The 22,935-nt window shown below is 42.5% G+C and overlaps 1 protein-coding gene across 3 annotated transcripts in view; it reads right to left on the bottom strand.

Annotated features, from left to right (window-relative positions):
* The window catches only part of LY75 (lymphocyte antigen 75), a 74,289-nt gene extending 53,236 nt beyond the window's left edge, over window positions 1-21,053 (bottom strand). For 2 of the 3 annotated variants that reach the window (XM_088676819.1, XM_035132362.3), the window contains exons 1-7: window positions 20,611-21,053; window positions 10,984-11,355; window positions 2,727-2,900; window positions 2,204-2,368; window positions 1,494-1,604; window positions 1,148-1,291; window positions 495-683 (exon numbers count right to left, since the gene is read on the bottom strand). In XM_088676819.1, the coding sequence (XP_088532945.1) occupies window positions 495-683; window positions 1,148-1,291; window positions 1,494-1,604; window positions 2,204-2,368; window positions 2,727-2,900; window positions 10,984-11,355; window positions 20,611-20,731 (1,276 nt within the window). In that variant the 5' untranslated portion in view covers window positions 20,732-21,053. The remainder of the gene's footprint in view (window positions 1-494; window positions 684-1,147; window positions 1,292-1,493; window positions 1,605-2,203; window positions 2,369-2,726; window positions 2,901-10,983; window positions 11,356-20,610) is intronic. The other variant, XM_035132363.3, reaches the window with a different exon arrangement.
* Window positions 21,054-22,935: the final 1,882 nt, after the last annotated feature.

The raw sequence follows: 22,935 nt of genomic DNA, 5'->3' as shown, positions 1-22,935 counted from the left end.
CTTTGGCTCCCCCCCCCCAAAAGCTCAACCCAATGGGTGTTTTTTTTTTAATAGTGGGAGTAGATCGTAGTCCCTTGTAAGTTGGACATCCCTGCAATATAAGAACCCATATAAGACCGTAGTAACAAACACATCCACACCCACACCGTTTAAAAGGTCATAGATTGTTTAAATAGTCAAAGTCCTGGGAGAAGAGGAATGTTTTTGCCTGGCACCTAAAGATATGTAATGTTGATGCCGGGCAAGTAACCTTCTAAACCAGGCATAGGCAACCTTCGGCCCTCCAGATGTTTTGGACTACAATTCCCATCATCCCTGACCACTGGTCCTGTTAGCTAAGGATCATGGGAGTTGTAGGCCAAAACATCTGGAGGGCCGAAGGTTGCCTATGCCTGTTCTAAACCAAATTTCCAGTCATTTAGTCTTAAGTTGAGATGGGGTGATTAGCATGAAAAAGGCAGAAGAAATTCATGCCTACGCTTAGCCAAACTTACCATTATGAAGCTTTGTAACCACTATCTCAACATCTGCTATGGAGTGTATGCTGATAAGGTTGCTATTGCTTGCATTGCAAAGCCGATGTGCATCTTCCCAGGAAGCAGTGCCGCTCATTAGCATATAGCAAAATCCATTGTGGGAATGCCAATCAGGTTCACACTGGTTCTCCACATACTGCTCAACTGCTGAGAATAAATAAAATATGTGAACCATTCAGCAAGAAATATACACCGGGTGATGCGCAGAAAAAACACACATAACTTCTTCTTTTTTTTGAAAGGCAATTATAACATGACACTATAGCATTTTTACAAGTATAAAAATTCCCAAACGTTTCCCCTGATTTTGTAACTATTAACTATTTCTGCAAATGAAAACAAAACAGCCACACCTGGCTGAAACTCTCCTCTTATCCTTTGCACCTCTTTATTGTCTACTCTGAAGGTTTTAGACCAATAGGCATTGCAATGAATATACTTTTTGGAATGCTGTTTTTCTTGCAAGCAGGCTTCCATAACTAAGCTGTTCTCGAAGAAAAAAGTAGTTGCAGAGCAGTGTGGGACAGATGCTGCAGCAGCTGTAAATATGAGTCAATTTAACTATGTAACTGCCTAACAAAAACCAAATCCACAATTTAATTCCAATTTACCTGCAAACTCTGACTGGGTATTGTTGAATGGCTTCTTGCAAACGTAAGGAAGTTTATTCTCACAAGGATAACTCATCCAGGTACCTTCGTTGGCTTCCATAGCTACACAGCCAGATCCATCTAGTGGAGATGAATTCTGAATCTCTATAGAAAAATAACAACAAGTATTTAGAAAATTAAAGTTATAGTATCACATAATTATAGGACTGGAAAGGAAGAGTTCCAAACATTCAGCACCATAAATCAATCCTTTGATAAGGCTGTAATCCACTGAACAGAGTGAGACTTTTTCTGAGTAGACATGCACAGAATTTCACTGGGCAACTGAACAGTGAAATGTGCTCACCTTGACTCCAGCTGAGGAAATTCAATGGTGTATGATCCGACCACTGCCAGCCTCCAGAAATATCCAGCTGGTTTAATCCAATCCAGAATCTCTGTGCGATGCCTTCTTTTGCTAAAGAGTTAAAAAATATTAAGAGATGAATAATATTGATTGGTTTCCACACTGTAAATTCATAGTTACCATTTAGCTGTACTGAACCTCGGTGTCATCTTTCCAGGTAGCTTTCGGTTGCTGTAATAATATATATATATTTAAGGTCAAACAGAAATATTTGGGCACCAGCTTATGGAGTACAGTATGGGATGTGGTTGCACAAGCATTATATGAATTTATTAGATAGTGGCTTAGTTTGTACATCATGCTCAGCAAATCCATGGTTTAAGGAGGAGCCTATGTATCACAGGGAGTGGAAGGTAGATGAAAAAGGAGGAGAAAGCAAAAGGAAGGGGGATAAAAAACCAAGGACACATTCTGGGTCCAGAAGTTCCTGTGGGCATTTTGGTTATTGGTAGTATGAAGTAAGTTTGTGTAGAATGGAATTTTGATAATTCACATCTAGAGAATTATGCGGAGGCAACTCCTGCAAGAGATATGAGGTGGTAGCTAAGAATCTACCTTGACACTAATCCTCTTGCTAAGGTTCCATCCTTACTCCCCAATTTGGTAGTGCCAGGTTTCCCCAGAAATTCAGTATATACAGTTGTACGTACCTTGAATACGGCTTAACTCGGATGCACTGGCGATGCTCAGCAAATCTCCACCTTGACTCTGGCATGAGACATATGCTTCTTTCCAAGTAAGGGCAGCCTGTGTGTTTAACTGGTAGCAATTTCCAGAATCTGCATCATGTTCCCATGCATTTTGACAACCATCCTCTGATGCAAGAGAAATAAATAATTAAAAAGCAACCATCTGGGTCCCATACAGGCACAGTAACCATGTGCTGAGAATTCCAGAAGGGGGCAATATAGATGTTTCCCCCACCCTTCAAATGAAGAGCATAGTTAGAACGAAGCATTGCGATGAACACAAAGTCTGCCTGCACCTCCCATATCTATGTGAAAAGCGTCATTATACAGTACATTTCAGCCCAGTGGTTCTCAAAGGGTGTGGTGCACTACATTGGTGTTGCAGGAAGATAGCAACTGCAGCAGGAAGCTTCAAGGACAATCAAAGAAACATTTAAACATTTCAGTGTAGTACAGTATATAGCATTTTAGCAATGCTACTTGCCTGGCTTTAAGCAGACACCCCATTCTTTATCTTGATCAAAATTGTAGGTTGTAGAACACCATTCACCATCTGTAAACATTTCATTGCGGGTGCAATCATGATGCCAGGTTCCATTAAATAGGAAAGGGAATTCACAAGGCTTTCCATAGGCATTTCCATCCTTCGTATAAACCTCTGTAAGGGGGGAAATGGTTTTGACATTTGAGGGGGGTGGTAATGGATATGAACGCATGGTAAACTGAACCAATATTAAGACACTGTTGGAGTCATTCAGAAGTAAAGATTATATTGGCACATGCAAGCTATTATTTACAGGTATATATAACAGAGTTGCAGTGCATCTTAATATAATGTTGTAAGAAAATGCTTAACATTTCAGCCATATGCACTTCATGCAATAACAATTCATTATTATTATTTTCTCAATTTATTAGACAAAATGGTTTTTTGTGTTGTTTTCACTGTACTTTAGGCGAGGGCATAAATATGGATATATAAAACAAATTAATATGATAAGATCCATGGAAGACAAAAATCACTCAACAGTGAACTCTTGAAATTAAAAATGTCTCATGGCCCAAAACTATGGTCCCATGCTGAGCAGCTATGCACGAGCATAGTCCAGTAGGTGCTGGGGGGGGGCAACTGCCCCCTCTAAATCAAGCAGGGTGGATAAAAATCAATGATTTTTTAAAAAATCATTTAAATCGGATTTTTTTAAAAAAATAAAATGCTTTTTGAGGAAAATATATTACCATCCAAAGGTTATTCCATCATGAAATAAAGATTTTTTTTTAATTATGTAGAATAAGGTTGTATATGTTTAATTTTTTGGGTAAATAAATTCCATTAATCCATTCACAATGTCATGCTCTTCCAGAGGTTTTTGTAAGATTATTGGGCAGTTTCTCTGCCTACAAGATATTATCACAGATGCTTGGTTTACTTTTGCAGTTCTCAAAACTGAATTTGACTCAACAGAGATCACATGCCTCTTCTTCACAGCAAAAATGTTATAACATGAACAGAGTTGAGAAAAAGACCTTAATCCTATTGTTCTACAAACCTATGAATACAGAAACAACCCCTTCAGTGCTAAGTTTCAAGAAGTTCAGTGAATAGAATGGAAACAATATTTTTCTGATTGTTTGGAGTGGACAGTATTTAAGTTTTTCATGTGTAGGCTGGGCTGACAATCTATATATATATATTAGTTAACAAGCATGGATGTTTGTTTAAGCAAATAACATATGCTGTAATGTTATTGTTTCAGTTGAATAAATCTATTTAAATTGTTATTATTAAGGTAATGATTATTTTTCTCCTCCCTAAGTACAACAGTAAAGTTGTCCAAATATGAATGATTAACCTATTAAACTGGGGATAAAAAACTAATATGAAAAGTTGTTATTCTAAAAATCTTCATCTACTTGCATATTAAAGTTATACCAGCAAGAAATAGTCTTTATGTAGAAAACTATGATTTAAATCAAGCCTTACTGACTAGTGATTTAAATCAGTTTGATTTAAATCAAATCCACCCTGAAATCAAGTAATTAAAAATACTTAACTAACTGATCAATTGCATTGCAGATAACTTGGTTCTCCCCCACCACAACATAAAGGCTGCCTCCCCTAAAATAAATCCTGGGTAAGCCCATGTTTTGGGTTCAATGCTTTGGGAAAGGCATAACTAGTGTATCTCAACCAGCAAAGCTATTCCTAGGGTATGTCAGTTCAGCGCCAGCTGCTGCTGATACACTTCGCTCCTGATGCTGTGCTGTACTACGCAGCCTCCCATCTAATGTTTGGGGTTGTTAGCATTGATGGAATGTTGCCACAATCCCACAGAAGACACTTATAACAGCAAATACTCATGAGCGCCTCCTTAGTAAGGACCTGCCCTGCTTGCTAGGAAAAAGGAGTAGATTTAACTGTGTTAACAGTGCAAGCCACTCTTAAAACACTTTAAGAAAATGAGAATAAGCCTCAAGGCAGAGACCAATACTGTTTCTAGGGCTCCGCAATTCACGTGTCCTTCTTCCCTGTAGCAGTTTCATCTACTTCTTGGCATATCAAGCTTTCAACCTTGTCAAGGTGATAACTAATGCATCCTTTCGCAACTGCAGTGGTGCCTCGCTTAACGAATGCCCTGCTTAACGAAATTTCCGCTTAACGGAAGGATTTTTCGAGCGGAGGTTACCTCGCTAGACGAATGCTTTTACGAAAAATTTGTCTAGTGAATGGCGGTTTCCCATAGGAATGCATTGAAATTCAATTAATGCGTTCCTATGGGCAAAAAAAAAATTCAAAAAAAATTCAATGCATTCCTATGGGATTCGCTAGATGAATTTTTCGCTATAAGAAAAGACCTGTGGAATGAATTAATTTCATCTAGCGAGGCACCACTGTACTGGAAAATGCTACTATATCATGGTTCACCATGATGAGGATTATTGTACAGTACAGTAGTACCTTGGGTTACGAACACGATCCGTTCCGGGTCGCAGTTCGTAACCCGAACCGCCATTTTGCAAACTGCACGCGCGGCCGAAAATACTTCTGGGTTTACGCAGTTCATAACCTGAGTTGTTCGTAACCCGGGGTGTTCGTAACCCGAGGTACGACTGTACTGGAAATTCTGAGAAATGGCTGGCAACAGAGCTGTAGTTCTTTCATGCCATTCACACAAGTGCCTCATTTTTAAAAATTTGCCTTGGGGCAGAGCAATCCTGTCCCCCCCCCCAGGGAGTCATCAAAGCACTACTGCATCCCTGCCAGCTTCTGCAGATGAGGGAAGAAGGATGGGGTGGGGAGTGTTAAGAGTTATTTTGTGCTCCCCTCACCACTGTACCAGAATCCAGGCCCCTCTCTGGGAGCTGGCCTGACATAAGATCCAATGGATCCTGTAGCCCCTGCCCCCAAATTTTCATGCCTCCACTGGCTACCACCTGCTCAGGTGAAGACTGGGCCTATACATCACAGCAAAACCCTCAACAGCAGGACTCCACACACTGGCAGAAAGGGGTTCATCCTTTCTCCCAACCCACCTATTGAGCCATCAATATTGAGGAGGGCAGAAAAGGAGTTCAACCTTAGTTTCTTCCCATGTTTTTTTTTAATACTCATGTCAATATTGGTGGTCGGGAGGAAGCATTCAATCAAACAATGTATGAATTTGAAAAGTGAAACAGAACATATGTATTGCCAGGGGTAGGAAAGTAATACAGTAACTGAAAAAGCATTGGACACCTGCAAGAATTCCACCCACCCTAGATTCTGGCAAAGTATACATACAAAATACATAATTATAAATCTAAAGACATAAAACATGCATTTTGTATTGGGGAAAAAAACATTTTCTTGACTTTCGAACAGCTTTGCTGCTCTGCAAGGGAGCAACTGAAATAGTCTTGAGCTTTGTTGTGACCCAACAGGGAGGGAATATACATGTTTGACTGAAAACTCAAACCAGTCAATGACAAAACAACCAGATGAGTAAGAGGTGCTAGTAACTTCTCAGGTGTGGTTGAGGATTATTATTTTTTGAAATGTGTACAGAGGGCTGTGGAGTTGATCACAGCAGTGGCACGTAGGATTGTATGGGTGATTAACTTTCCCTTCAAGTTGCTTTTTGCAGCAAAATCCCCCAGTCTCAAGGGTCCTTTTTCCTCCCATGAGTGAGAAAAAACAATAATCACACCCTCTCCTCAACATGGCTGCTACTATGAACTTCACAGGCCCAGTTTCCCTTTCAAAAAACCAACACCTCTGGAGACTTGACTGCAAGGTTGTTGCCTCCCTATCCCACTCAGAAGCACTTCTGGGATACTTTAAGGGTCCATCACAAATTCTTTTAACAGGTTAACACTCTCTCAGCAAAATAGCCCCACACCCTGCAATCTGGATACAATAACGATGGTGGCCTTATCTGCGTTTGCAGCATGGAGCAACTTTTAAATGTTTACAAACTGTGTGTGTGTACGTCACATTTTTCTGTAATAAAATAACACCTGAGCTATTGACTCTTGCCTTTACTGTTACCTGTTGTGTTTTGATAGGCACATTACTGCCTAACCAGGGCCTAAGCCAGGGGTCCCCAGACTACGGCCCCCGGGCCAGATGCGGCCCAATTGGCCTCCCAATCCGGCCCGCGACGACCCCCGTCGCCCGCTGCCCGCTATTGCGTCGCGCTGTGCGGTGTCGCGCTTCCAGATCTGAAAAAAATTGCCGAAAATCGTTTCTGCGCATGCTTATGGGCCTCTCCCGACCCAGAAGAGGTCATTTCCGGTGCACTTCCGGGTCGGGGGAGGCCCATACGCATGCGCACAAACAATTTTCGGCATTTTTTCCGGCCTGGAAGCGCGCCACCGCGCCAGTAAATGGGTGTGCGCATGCGCACTGGCGCGCACTCCTCCACCCTCCGGCCCACTGTGCGCGCACTCCCCTGCCCTCCGCGCGATCGGCGCGGCGGGCACCGGCCCGAAGGCGGGTAAGTCTGGGGACCCCTGGCCTAAGCACTAAACTTCTGGATTTCTGAACTGTTTTCCATGCGCAGCAACCTCAACTCGACCAGGAGAACTAAAAATTAGCTTAAAAATGAAACTGAAAACTCTGTCTCCAGGCAGTGACCATGTCACTCTATATGGCTAGCTCTGCTTTCCTAAATGTCAACTGCACCAATGACTTCATTCATTGACTAAAGACTATGAAAGGCAGTATAAGGGTTATTTCTCACAAAACCAGCAGGCGGAATAATGCCTGCACATTTTGCCTCATATCTTGAGATCTACAAGACCTAGAGTCTTGCTTTTATTTTTTAATTTTTTAAAATGACAGTTAGATAAGATAAGATAATCTTTATTGTCATTGCCCCCCTGCGGGAACAACGAAATTACTCGGCTGCTCCATCCACTCAGATAAGGCACTCCACATAAATTTAAAATAACTACAAAACATTAATTAAACAATACAATACAAAATGGCAAGTAAAAATAAGATGACTTCAAAGTCCAGACTTTCCATTTAAGGCGGAAATTGCTCTAGAGAAGAAACTGTTCTTGAGACGGCTCGTTCTCGCCTTCATTGTTCTGTATCTCTGTCCCGATGGCAGGAGCTCAAAGAAACGGAGACCAGGATGCGATGGAGTTGGGGATCTACGGCTCAAATAGGGGACTTTGCCCCCACTCCAGAAACCAATGCCTCAAAGTCAGTGGAGCCGATAAAGAAAATCAGTCAAGTGGATTAGAAGTGATAGTCAGCTCAGCAAGAGTGCAAAACTAGCCAGCCTACCTATGTTACCTGCTTCAACTGGGATAGCTGGTCTTTTGACTGCTTTGTAGAAAAAAGGCTACTATTGTATGATAACTATGCACTTCTACTGTGGTTTAATCTAACAAATTTGCAGGTTCTTTCTGCAATCAAAGTAGATCTTTAAGGTCTGCCTGAAATTGTCAGTGTGGCTCAAACTATAGTAGATGTAAACACCCCAAAATTGTGTGGTGGCCGCAGCCTATGCCAACTGTATGGACGTGGCAGCCCTTTCAAATTCAGTAGGAGTTATTATATACAGTAATATATAAAACACCTATGGTTTTTTTTCCTATGCACTGTACTGAGGGACTGAACACCACAGTATGTATCTATGCCCTTATAAGCTATTTGACAAAACCAAAAATGAAAAAAGAATGGGAAGGGGAGGGGGAGGAGGAGGGAAAGGAGGAGAAAGCAGACCCAAGCATTAATGCTTCATAGTTACATAAACACACACAAAAAATCATGCCTAGAAATTGCAGCGCAGCACACTGTAAAGCACATTTGAAGCAGATTTCACATTCCCACCTCCCCTCGAAGTATTCTGGGCACTGTCGTTTACCCCTCACAACATTATAATTCCCAATACCTTTAATAAACTACAGTACCCAGAAATCTTTGAGGGGAAAAATGTGTTTCGAATGTGCTTTAAAGATATAGTGTGTATCCAAACCAAGTTTCTCCCCAGCAACAGAGAAAGACAAAAGTACCCGCCTTGAGGTAAATTTTCACTTGCTTGGGCACGTTAGAACATTTTCCTCAGCGAGAACCACAAATTCACAAAGAGTTTGGATATGTAAACTAGGGGTGCCTACTATGCAGCCAATTAGAAAACACAGGTTGACATACACCGACAATCCTCACTGTTTTCTGGGCACTTAAGTGGGGGTTGAGACAGCAATAGTGTGTCCAGGGCATAAAGCCTAATCATTATGGCACCATTTGCAAGTTCTCCCACTACTCACTGTTATACCTTATACTGTATTCAGTACATTGTTCGTGTTTCTCTAGTGTTTGAGTTGTATTCACACTTGAGTTCAGTGTTTGAGTTGTATTCACACTTGAGTTCAGTGTTTGAGTTGTATTCACACTTCTCATCATGTTAGTGGGTGACCTCCCCTGCTTAAATTCTTTTCATAATAATAACGTTACTGTTAGCGGTAAATCCAGCCATGGACTTGTGTCACCCAGAGTCTTGAGGGCCAAACTGCTCAGCGCAGCATTTAAATTTCATTTAAATCATGCATATTGTTATGATTTTTTACTGTAGGCCATATTGAGGATTTTTATAGTGGAAACACATAGGAAGTTGTTTTAAAGCAAATAGAATAAAATATGGGATATCTTTATATCTTACAACTTGAAAATATGTATTTCCCCCCCTTATGAGTAAAACTTGATTTTTTTTAAAAAAACAATTTGATTAAACTTGGGAGAACTACAAGGGTCTAGGTAAAATGGTCCAGGGAGCCAGATCTGGCCTACATGCAAAGCAGCTGGCTGCAAAATGAGATTATTCCCATTATTATTTGTCGGCCATCTTCAGTAACTAGGCTAAACCATATCTGTGTTGTCATTACTTGTCATTCTAGTTTTACAGCATAGTGTTTCACATTTTGTTTGAACTAAACATGGTCCATAATAATAATAATAATAATAATAATAATAATAATAATAATAATAACAGCAGCAGCTAGTAGTTGAAAAATGAAGGCATGCATGTTGTTTTAGTTTTCTTTCTCCCATGCCATTTCTGGCATGCTTGAGGATCTGTTAACCGTAGGCAGCATTTACCTAACCACCCCTGTCTGCACAAACCTGCACAAGGACTTCTGCTTGCTCAACAAGGCTCTTCACCCACACCCCCCCCCCCAGAAATTGGCCTTGGGGGTACGGGAACCATCAGAAAAGCATGAAGGGGAGGAAAGGAGGTATAGTTGGCAAGCTGCAATGCTTGCACATAAGAATTGATGTAACAGCATGATTAAATATTTTCAGTCTGCATTTTTTACAGCACCTGTATGTGTCTACATAGAAGTAAAGCCTGCCAAGTTCAGTCAGACTTTCTCCCAGGTAAAGGAATATATGATTACAGCCTTCATTAGATTCTTATTTAAAAGGGCTACTATCCCTGGACCTTCTACCAAAAGCAAGTCCCATAACAGTGGTGCAGAGCAGTGCGTTACATTTGGACCTGGGAAACTTGAGTTGAAAACTCAGCTCAGCCATGCACAATGTTGTGTAAGTCATTATTTCTAAATTTGCTATTCCTTAATCTGTAAAATTGATACGAGCTATGAGTGGGGTTCAGAGTTTGATAGGTACAAAAAGATTTGGCCAATTGGTTAAATAATCTATTATTTTTAAAGCATTCATGTTCTGATATCATAATAACTGTAATCCTCCGCAAATACAACACTCAGGCCAGCTTTTTTTTTTTAAAAAAAATGTTAGATAACCCTTACTGTAAACCAACACTGAGTTCAAGCCAGATTAAGTTGTCTTTAATCTCATTAAAATCAATGAAATTTACATTAGTCATGCCTATCCTAAACTCACTTAACGGGGAGTAAGTCCTAACTGAACTCAAAGGGGCTTACTTCTCAATATACAAATGCAGGATTGCACTGCCAGTCAGAACTTAAACTGGACCTGATCCATAAACTTTAGAAAAGATTGCAATTACCGGTAATCACTTTATCACACTTTTATTCTGCCATTCCAAGGAGCTCAGGGAGGTGTACTAGCCTAATGTCACCTAATGGGCTTCCATGGCTTTGTGAAGATTTGAATCCAAGATTTCCTAGTCCAAGTCCATACACATTAGACAGAACCACTGTTGACTGTTTACTCTTTACAAAACCAGCATTTATCTACGTATTTACTTAACTGAAACTCATGTCTCCTTTCTCCAGATAAAACAAATGAGAAGGAAAATACATACTGCGATAAGGGAGTTTACAAATAGTATCACTGGAATTGCTTCTTCTCCAGGTATCAGAAGAGTTTATGCTTGCTGTCACAATTCCATTCTTTAAAGTCAGCTTGTTCTCAGATGCAGATGATATTGAGGCATCGTCACAGCGCCACCACAGTGAAAGATCTGAGTCACAATCCACCACTTTCAAGGGATTCTGGGATTTGGCAGTTTCTAGTCCAAGGCACTTTTGGGACCCCAAGTTAAAAAGGCGATGCTGGGAGACCCATGTCCATAAGGTCTCTTCTGCTCCTTGGCAGTCTCCCGTTGTTATCTGCTGGTTTTTAACTTGGATGCACTTGTTGGTTTTTTCATGGCGGATGGTGAAGACATTGTTATCTGCATAGAAAAGAGGCATATGCTTTGGTGAGTTTTGCTTCTGTGATTTGCAGTGGGGAAACAATACTATACTGGAGGCACATTAAGAAAATGCTTCATGGAAACTACTACCAAGAGTTTATGTTCTAAAGTCTTTCTGCAACATAATATCTCCCTAAATGTATGATTCTAAACATGTAATACCCAATACAGAAAGTTGCTGCTCTGTAAATTTACTGCTATGTAAAATGTACTCCAACTATAAATTTGATAAGCCTGATCAAGGATGAACTAATGAGGGTAACTCATCAAATAAATGGGCAAAGGAAATTGATATGGTTTGTTTGTTGGGTGTGTGTGTAATTCTAGGTTTATTAGAATCAAATGTATTGTTTAGAAACAACAGGAATGTGTTCATTAGAACTTTAAAAAGTCTTATCAACAACTTTTAAAAGTGGAAAACTTTTAAATTTAGCACAAAGTGGTAAATTACCAAGTTCTGTAAACCAGAGGTCCTAGAGCTTAAATCAATTATCACACCTTAGGGGCAATAGAACACAGCTCACTTTTACCTGGAACAAGGAATCTGTGGCATCCAGAAGTTGGAGTCCAATATCATCTTGATGGCCACAGGTCCCTCTTTCCTAATTCTGACTTTTATTAGTCTCTAGATACAGCATTTCCCAAACTTGGGTCTCCAGCTGTTTTTCGACTACAATTCCCATTATCCCTGTCCTGCTAGCTGGGATGATGGGAAACCCTTTCCTAGAAGTATTTTGAAGTCCAAAGTAGTTGCAACTCATCATGAAATTTATCCCAGATAGCCTTAGGCACCTTGACTGAAATTTTGTGGTGAGCAAATCTTACATAAAAGCACAAGCTAAATTGTGTGGTTTTTGTCTAATTTACACTGCAGCAAATAATCCCTGGGGACAGCCATGTATAGAGATGGTTAAACCTCTTTTGACATGTAGGAAAATGTGTTTTTGTTACATCCTGTATATGTGTGTGTCTATTAAATTACTGGTACTTTTTTTTAAAAAAAGAAGAAGATCAGTGCCGAAGTAATAATTGCTCTGTTAAATAAAGCTATAGAAAATAGCAAGTTAACTGGGACATAAAATATTTATTCAGAATTCATTAGCCTGAATGCTGGAATTTTATATACAAAAGCTTCTAGCTGGAGAGAAGTATGTTTGTGCATTCACAGCCCACTCAGGGCCTATTCCTTGGAGTCATGCCTCCAGCAATTTGCTGGAAGAAAACAATTGTGCTGTGTTTTATGCCTTCAGCTGAAATGCACTATGCAACTTCTATTTCATTTCTAAAATGTCACCCAGTGCTGGAGCAGGCTGCTGAATACTCAAGAAAATAAACAAACAATACTTCACCTAACCCCTCATGGATAATTCTGTGGAAAGGGGGGGGGGCAGCATAAGAGTACGTAGTCAGTATTCAATCTCTTAACTCGGCATTAAGACATGCGCACAGGAAGAATTGATTGGCCTGGTGTTCAGTCTTATTGGGAGTGCAATATTCTCTTTATTTGATTTGATTTATAGTTTGCAGCCTTTGGAGTGTGTGTGTGTGTGTGCTTGCGTGTGTTTGTTCTGTAGTTAGACAACACAACAATAAGCCTTAGTATAACATAGTTCCTAATTTGCAACTGATTATGACATTGATTTTTAATCAACGTTCCATAACTTTTGTTTTTTAAACAGCCAGAAATTAACTAAAACCTTATCACTGACATGGTGTAAAGTATAATAGCTTGCTTCATTAAATAAAGGGGTGGGCAGATAAGAGCTGCCATCTTATGCCTGCCAACACATTCTAAAATGTCATTTATGAACAACAACACAAGAAGATATATTTTTTGTAGAGCACCATTTCCTCTGGCACACAATAATCTCTTTACTCTTCATGTTTCCTGAAACTGCTGAGACTCAAGCTTACTTGATCATCAGAAATCTGACCCATGTGATTTGAATCTCAAGAGGAATCCACTCCTAGCTATAATCACCCCTCATCCAGCATTAGAAGTGAGCACATCGATCCCATGAGGTTAAACCCTGTCACATAAGTATTTATTGTTTATCATCTCCATGGGCTGAGCAAGCTAATCCACACCTCAACATCATTTTAAACCACACATCAGCACTCACAAAATTTAAACAACCAAGTTTCTAAATAGATAAAGAAGAGGATCAAGAAAGGCTGAGTCCACCTTCTTTTACATAAGCAGTATTTCTCCTGCAGCTGAAGAAAACCCAGTAAACAGAGAGGAACTAATTCAGAGTGTGATGCTGATGATGCCAAGGTTGCAGGTTTGATCCCTGTACTATTTTCCAGCATTGCAGGGGGTTGGACTAGATCAGGCTTCCTCAAACTCGGCCCTCCAGATGTTTTGAGACTACAATTCCCATCATCCCTGACCACTGGTCCTGCTACCTAGGGATCATGGGAATTGTAGGCCAAAAACATCTGGAGGGCAGAGTTTGAGGAGGCCTGGACTAGATGATCCTCAGGGTCTCTTCCAACTCTACAATTCTATGATTCTCCTACATGTCCAACCGCAAGGGGTTTCCTATGATTAACAATGTCAGTTAAGGTAGCTGGAAAGTGCCTCCACCTTAAAATGTTTTGAAGTTCTCAAGATTTTCTGCAGAGAGATGGCTCAGGGCAGTCCAATATAGGACAGCCTGAGTTGTTTATGTCACAGCAGTTAAAACTAACCCCACTTAACAGAGTTGCAAGGAAAATGTTAAGACACACAAAGGATTTTTTTTTAAAAAAAACTACATATGGAAGCAAACATCACATCTTGGAATACAAATGATGGAGCATTATGAGAGTCCTTCCAATGATGCAAGCAATAAGAAAATAAGTATTGTAAAAGGTATTGAGAATTGTAGACATGGGATACTGAATTGGACCATTGGTCCATTGAGCTCTGTACTGTCTACAGCAGGCATAGGCAACCTTGGCTCTCCAGAAGTTTTGGAACTACAACTCCCATGATCCCTGACCACCGGCCCTGTTAGCTAGGGATCATGGGAGTTGTAGTTCTAAAACATCTGGAGAGCCAAGGTTGCCTATGCCTGGTCTACACTGAGTGGCAGTGGCTCTCCAGTGTTTCAGACAAGGGGGCATTACTATTGCTACCTGGAGATGCAGATTGATGCATTTAACTAAGCTAAACCAAATATTACAGATACAATGCCTAAATTCACAGAAAAGTTAAACTCTGAAAGGCAACAAGTCATTGGGAAATGGACTGCAACACCTTGAGACGCAGAAGCAGAATAAACTATTCAACATAAGAGAAATTATTATGCATGTATAATTTGTACAAGTTGATGTATATACATGGACTCCTCTTTTGTGTGCAGAATTTATGTTACCTTGGAAAAGCTAGCGAACACACAAGCACAAGTATAGCAACAGCAGTTAAGTCATGCCAACAAAGAACAGACTGCCTATAATCAGAAACAGCATGTTTCTGATCACTGGCTGTGCGGAGAAAACATCATGGGGTGTCTCTTTCTGTCACGTCCCACTTGCAAGCTTTTCTGGTTACTGAAGAACTGTGAGGTTTCAGCCAGAAGTCCCCACTTAAACCTCAGCCACGAACATTAGGTTATGTCATCCTCACTCAGCCTTCTGCAATATGGAAATAATAGAAGACGGGTCTATTCCATAGGGCTGTTGCAACTGCACTAATGAATCAGAAGAGATACTATGTAATTCTAATGTATCAGCATCACCTGGCTGGCCACTGAGTAGAACTCTGGGGTGCTGCTGCAAATGCTATATACATCCGCCAGTCTCTTACACTTGTTTCCCTTCTTTTCAAGGTCAGAGAAGAGTCTCACCCACAGTTGCCCAGCACTGTGCTGTGTAATGCACCTAGGGTTGCCAGACTCAATAGAGGACAGGACTTCTGTGCCTTTAATTGCCCTGCTCTCTTTTGAGTCTGGAAACCTTAAAGAGAAACCAGCAGACCCTTTGCTTGGAAATTAAACAAAGGGTCTGCTGGTTTCTCTAAGGTTTCCAGACTCAAAAGAGAGCAGGGCAATTAAAGGCACAGAAGTCCTGTCCTCAATTGAGTCTGGCAACCCTAAATGCACCTGGCTGCTATAGCAGCCTTGTTGCCAGCCTTGAGCCAGGAGAGTCACCTGAGGGCTGTATTTCCAGCAGCAGTGGGACCAGTTGGCGCGCTGACAGCACCATCAGCACAGGGTAGACGAGAACGAGAGCAAGGCAAACATGTTATTATCCACACACACCCTGGCCTGCATCTACATCTGAGTGCCACTTCATTTAATTCAATGGGAAAATGCCTGTCATAGATACAGGTTCTTCAAACATGAGAATTGTAAGATATGTATCTTAAGATGGGAAAACTTCTCTACAAAAGCGGAAATCAGCTCCAGCAATCACAAATATTGTCTATAGGCAATATTTATTTAGTTATAACTTAAAGCCTCACGTTCCTAAGACCTAAGTATACAGAGGCATCACATCACCTCTTTGTAGTGCAAGAGCTGTCAACATTGTAGCTTTTCTCCCTTTGTTCTCTTCTTTCTCTTACCACTCTTCCTTTACTACTAGCTCCTTTACTTCCTTCCTGTTCTATCAGACAAAACCAGTAACTCTTGTCTAGAGGAAAAAACAGCCGAAAGTCTTGTCGTATCAGGATGCAAGCTAAAAGGTATGCCTGCCACTGTAAACATCTGAAGCTTAAGAGTTATAGAAAGGAAGCACTAAAAAACACTGAGGCTGTAAGTTCTTATTTACCCAGAGCTGTCACTGAAAAAAAGCCTAAACAAGTATTTCTCACCCCTTAAGCGCTAAAGATCCCCAGACCTCATTGTGTTGGAACCTGTGATTAATTGAAGAAACAATCCCTGCTATCATGCTATACTAGGGACTCTCGCATTGTAGCATGAGCCAGTTTAATGACAAGCTTGGCAAGTTTCTCCAAGTACTTTTTGTATTTTACTTTTGCAGGCTTTTATTTAGTTATTTAATTAGGGAAATGTATATTCTGCCCTTTTCACGGTGTTGGGTTCTAACCGTCATGCCTTGAATTATTTGCAAGTATTCCGGTAAAAAATTAAGTTTGACTGAAAGCTTTTGAGTGTATTTGAATATAACATTCAAACGACATTAAGGTTGCAATCCTATACACACCAACCCAGAGGTAATCCTACAGAATTCAATGGGCCTTACTTCTGAGTAGACATGCATAGGATTGCACTATAAGGATGCTTTCCCTCTTCTTCAAACATTTACTTTAGCCATTGAGAGAAAAACTGGGATGTTTATACCATATTGGCCTGAATATAAGCCTCACTTTTCACTTTTCAGTGCCTGGAGTCCAGCGACTGAGGAGGGAGCACAAGAGCTTCTGCCTCTTGGATTTGTGTAACTCTCCAGGCTTGTGTGTGTGTTTGTTTCTAGCCGGTGACCTTGCAGGTGACCTTGGAAGTGTGCACATGGTCCCTGAGCACATGGTCTGAGGGGGCGGGGCTTCTGTGGAGTCAGGTGACTAGCTGTGGGTGGAGCTAGTCAGTGCCTGGAGTCCAGCGGCGCATGCAGTTTAAGCCATCTTTTAGATTTAGGGGAGTTAGTCTCAAACATTTATTGGGGGAGCCCTAGGCTTCTTTTTTGTCCTGACCTCAAGCTTTTCAAGATGGAGGGTGAGGGAACAACTGCAGTCACCTGCAATTCCTGCGCAAAGTTTGTATTCTTGCCAAAGGATGTAGGCAGCTACACCTGTGGCAAGTGCAAGTTGGTTGCCCTACTAGAAGACAAGGTCCAGCAACTTCAGGCCCGTGTATCTATGCTCCAGAAAATTAATGAGCTGGAGCTTTTCTTGGATGCAGCAGAGCACACTTTCTGCACCAAAGAGGAGACAGGGGACATCCCTGAGGAGGAGGTCAGTTCCCCAGCACAGGAGCCAGGTGTATGGAGGAATGTGACTCATAGAAGTAGAAGGCCCAGAGATCGCTCTGAGGGTTTAGAACTACACAATCGATTTGAAGTACTCTCCCTTAAAATGGAAGACGAAGAACAGACTCCATCTGAAGATCTCTCCCTCATCACAGTTGATCAGGAATATGAAGACGAGCAGCAAAGTCAGTCCTCCGGGAATATGCAAGAGACTTTGGAAGGGACAGCATATGGAAGAACGCTGTGATCACTAAAAGTCAGCATGAGTTTCTGAAAAATAGGTCATGTCAGACTAATCTGATCAATCTGGTAGATGAAGGGAACGCTGTGGATGTAGCATATCTTGATTTCAGCAAGGCCTTTGACAAGGTGCCCCATGATATTCTTGTAAAGAAGCTAGTAAAATGCGGGCTAGACAATGCTACCATTCAGTGGATTTGTAACTGACTGACTGACCGAACCCAAAGGTGCTCATCAATGGCTCCTCATAATCCTGGAGAGAAGTGACTAGTACCGGTAGGGTGCCACAGGGTTCTGTCTTGGGCCCAGTCTTATTCAACATTTTTATCAATGACTTGGATGATGGGCTTGAGGGCATCCTGAGCAAGTTTGCAGATGACACCAAATTAGGAGGGGTGGCTAATACCCCAGAGGACAGGATCACACTTCAAAATGACCTTAATAGATTAGAGAACTGGGCCAAAGCAAACAAGATGAATTTTAACAAGGAGAAATGTAAAGTACTACACTTGGGCAAAAAAAATGAAAGGCACAAATACAGAATGGGTGACACCTGGCTTGAGAGCAGTACATGTGAAAAGGATCTAGGAGTCTTGGTAGACCACAAACTTGACATGAGTCAACAGTGTGATGTAGCAGCTCAAAAAGCCAATGCAATTCTGGGCTGCATCAATAGGAGTATAGCATCTAGATCAAGGGAAGTAATAGTACCACTGTATTCTGCTATGGTCAGACATCACCTGGAGTACTGTGTCCAGTTCTAGGCACCACAGTTCAAGAAGGATACTGACGAGCTGGAACGTGTCCAGAGGAGGGCAAAGAAAATGGTCGAAGGCCTGGAAACGATGCCTTATGAGGAACGGCTTAGGAGCTAGGCATGTTTAGCCTGGAGAAGAGAAGGTTAAGGGGTGATATGATAGCCATCTTCAAATATATTAAACGATGCCATATAGATCCATATAGAAATTCTATAAGGATGCCATATAGAATTCAAACTACAAGAAAGAAGATTCCACCTAAACATTAGGAAGAACTTCCTGACAGTAAGAGCTGTTCGACAGTGGAATTTGCTGCCAAGGAGTGTGGTGGAGTCTCTTTCTTTGGAGGTCTTTAAGCGGAGGCTTGACAGCCATCTGTCAGGAATACTTTGATGGTATGTCCTGCTTGGCAGGGGGTTGGAATGGATGGCCCTTGTGGTCTCTTCCAACTCTATGATTCTATTATTCCCCCAAATTCCAACCATGAAAAGTGCGGCTTATATTCACGACCTTACGGTGTGCAGTCAGGAGTGCTGGGCAAACAGTGCCAGGAGCGTGGCAAAACGGCGCCCGCCCTGTGCATAGTCCTCTGTCATCTCCTCCAAGGCTGGGAAGGGAGAGAACGGGGTATTTTTTTCATTTTTTCTTCTCCCCCCCCTCCAATTTTAAAGGTGCGGCTTACATTCGAGTGCAGCTTATATTTGGGCCAATACAGTACATCATGTAAAATTAACATGGCATACTTTTTAAACTTCAAATCTCAAATTAGTTTAAGAAAACTGTCCAATTCAAAACTTCTAGAAAATCCGTATCACTGGTGCCAATACTTCCAGTCTTCAAACTAAGTATGAGAACCAGGCACAATACCTGACTGGTCCAAGGATATCACATGAGCCAAATCAAGATGCCTGAACAACTACCACTGCATAACAGGTAGACATTAAACAGGTGCTATTTTTGCACCATGGAAATGCAGTGCAGTGAAAAATTGTGCACACTAAACTTTTGCAAACTTCTTTTAAAGCAGACATTGCCAGAAGTGGCAAAGTATCTCCCTTAGGAGAATTTGCTCTATTGCCTGGAAGGAAACAAAACAATCCACCTTCCTCCTGACTGTAGCCAAGGAGCTCCTCCGGTAGTTCCAACCGGTTTGTGGAATTCCCCTTCACCCACCCAGGAACTGTCCTTTCTTTACTCTGAACTGGGTGGCAATTGAAGTCAGGCCAACCTTTGAGCCCCTGAGTCATACTGCGGAAGGATTCTATTACAGAGGTTCCCCGGAGCATATAAACAATTCCTGGAGAAAGAGCAAAAAGGGTGTGTGGGAAAGCTGTTGAAAAACGGAGGAGGTGAAAAATGCACTTGGCAATCCGGGCAACAGAAGAGGAAAAACGAAAGTCATTTCTTGCCCCGCCCACTCTAGCTCGCAGGATTAAAGCACCTTCTACCGCAGAAGCTGCTAGAGGAGGTCGCCTCCACCCTATTGGTGGAAAGTAGGGCTCAAACTCCTACTGGCTCGGATCTCGAGAAGCTACACTTCTTAGTTGTCAGGAGAAAGGTGCTCTGCAAACGTTCTCGTGTTTTATATCAGTACTTCCCGGGGTTCCAGGCCGGCCGGAGCCCTTGGACGAAATGTGCACGTTGCCGAGCTAAAAATAAAATACGGATTTCTGTCTAGTCACTGTTCCTTTCAAACGTAGCTCGAGAAAAGAAGACATCCGTCCTACGCATGTGGGAAGATAAATGTGCTTTCCCACCCCCACCCCCTTCCCCGGGTGGTTCAGAAGACACAATTTCAGCAGGGGAAACCCACCCACCCACCACGGGGGGGAAACCCACTCGGGGCATTTCGGTTACTTCAGAAAATGGGGAACAAGCGAGGGACACTTTCAGTTTCGCAAGGCTTCGCTTCAGCGGTGCCGTCAGGACTGACGTCCAGGGCCCCGCTCGGCGCAAGGAGTGGGAGGGCGCGTCCCAGTGCGGTGCAGAGCTGCGCCCCCCCCCCAACATTTTGAAGTAATCGAAATAACACGCGCGCACACATTAGCAGCTAAAGGGCTGCCCCACCCCAGCAAAAAGCATCTGTTAAATCTATGGAATCTAACTGCACCAAGGTGAGTCTTTTTTAAAAAAAACCAAAACCCCACCCCTCTAGAAACTTGCACCGCGCCACGAGGAGGGGCTTCTCCCCACCAACCCTCGAGAACTTTGCGCGGGGATTTTTTTCCGCCTGCTCTTTCCCGTCTCGAGGGGTTCCCTCGGTCTCCAGACCGGGCGCAAAAGTGCGCGGCCAAGTTACCCGCCAGGCTGCGGTTTTTACCTGAGGAGCAGCGCGCGCCACAGCACAGCAAGGTGGCGAGCAGCAGGGGCGGTAGCAAGAGCTGCAGCCGAGCTTCCCGGCAGGTGGCGGGCAGGAAATGCCGGCGCGCCCCCCTCCTCATCCTCCCCGCAGCGGACGGCAAAGTTGCAGCGGCAAGTGCGGAGACGGGCGGGCACGGCCGCCGCTTTCCCAGAGAAATGCTGCCCCTCTCCTCTTCTGGGCGCTTCCCAGGAGCTCGGTCTCCGCCGCCGCCGCCGCCACCGCCGCAGCGCCAATGACAACGGAGCGCAACCTATTGGCGGACGTCCAGGGCCAATCACGGTTTTTGTCGCCTTGCCCTGGTCTTAAGGCGCAAATTGTTGCCAGGAGAAGATAGGCCGAGCAGTGCGCGCGGATGGCGAGGAGCTGCTATATAAGCGCTGGTATCTCTCACACCCACTCCTTCGCCTTAAAGGGGCCTAAGGCTGTAGATAAGGCGAGGTCCCGCGATGAGAAGTTAAGATACCGAAAGTAAACAAGCAAGCTGCAACAAAAAAGAGAATCGCCCTGCAAGAGAGATGAACCCCAGTACGTAGGAGTTTTAGCGGTTTAGCAGCGAGGCAATACGGCTGACAGAATATAGGTGCTGGAGTGCTTGAGGAGGGTGGTATATACTGTACAGGTGAAACTCGGAAAATTAGAATACCGTCGAAAAGTGCATTTATTTCAGTAATGCACCTTATTATTTTTTATTTTTCTTTTAATTTTTACATATGCTTTCTTTTGCAAATTCCACAGTAATCTTTGTGGCTTGATGTAGTGACTTGTATACAATAAAATTCCTTTTGGGGGGAATTCAGCACATTTTCCCCTGTACCAAATGTTGACATTGTCAGTAAAAAAGTTTGAAACAGTTAAAAAACAATAACAACAACAAATAGTTATAATAATACAAAAATAAACATCACTATTACATTCCATTAATTACATTCCATTTGTAATTGACCTGCCTAATGACAAATAATTACAATTACAACAAATAAAGGCTTGACATATCTTGCTTTGAATGTCATGCATCTATCTCATATATTGGTTTCACCTTTTAAGTTGCATTACTGAAATAAATGCACTTTTCAGCGATATTCTAATTTTCCGAGTTTCACCTGTATATAGACAGTGCTTTTTTCTGGAGGGATGCAGGTGTACGCATACCCCGAAACATTGAGTACGTCTAAACACACACACACAAACACACACACATATATATATATGCATATTTGCAAGGTTGGGGCTCCGAGGCTATCCTCCAGCAGAGAGTTGCAGTAACAGACCTGTTTCTTGATAATAGCAGTTACAGTCCTATTTTTAAATACGGTAGTTATAGGGAGGAGAATCCCCCCCATCCCATTCCTTTATTCTGTGGGGTTTAATGGCTCAAGTTTAATTCAGTATATTCAGAGGTAAGTGCTACTGAACTAAGTGGGGCTTGCTTCCAAGGAAGTGGAACCTAACTAGGATAATTTCCAAAATTAATTGCAGAATTGCAGCATGCACAGTTCAAGCTTGCCACCCTTTCCCCTATTTCAAGGGGAAAGTTCAGCAGATACTAAACCTAGTGCAGCTCTTGTCACAATTTCCAGGCCAAGGTATGGGTTTCCTATGAAAGTACAATTACAGAGGGAGAATTCCTTCTTTGATTATTCCTCCACATGAGAGTCTTCCCATGCAAAGCCAGGTAGCATGTGGTAGTCAAGAGTGAAGCATAAGGGTTGCCCCTTGTTGTTTGGATAGTCAGAAGCCACAGGCCACATGGGAGGAACCCAACCAATAGTTCATCCTCATATTCGTGACATACCTTCTGGAAACTGAAATTCCGCACACACCCTCAGTGGTAATGCCAAAGTGGGCTATTATGGCTGACCTACCAATAGTTCAGAATGTGGCGACAGCATTCTGGTCTTTATACTGTTTTAATGACCCCTACCATGGGGTTTGGGATGCGGGTGGCTCTGTGGATTAAACCGCTTGCCAGTGGCTTGCCGATCAGAAGGTTGGCGGTTTGAATCCCCACGACGGGGGGAGCTCCCGTTGCTCAGTCCCAGCTCCTGCTAACCTACGGTAGCAGTTCGAAAGGACGTCAAAGTACAAGTAGATAAATAGGTACTGCTACAGCGGGAAGGTAAACGCGTTCCGTGTGCTGCTCTGGTTCGCCAGAAGCAGCTTTGTCATGCTGGCCACAAGACCTGGAAGCTCTACGCCGGCTCCCTTGGCCAATAACGCGAGATGAGCACCGCAACCCCAGAGTCGGTCACGACTGGACCTAATGGTCAGGGGTCCCTTTACCTT

This window comes from Zootoca vivipara, chromosome 1 (genome assembly GCF_965207765.1).
Source record: "Zootoca vivipara chromosome 1, rZooViv2.hap1.1, whole genome shotgun sequence".
NCBI classification, from domain to species: Eukaryota; Metazoa; Chordata; class Lepidosauria; order Squamata; family Lacertidae; genus Zootoca; species Zootoca vivipara.
This window is presented reverse-complemented; position numbering and strand designations above follow the sequence as displayed.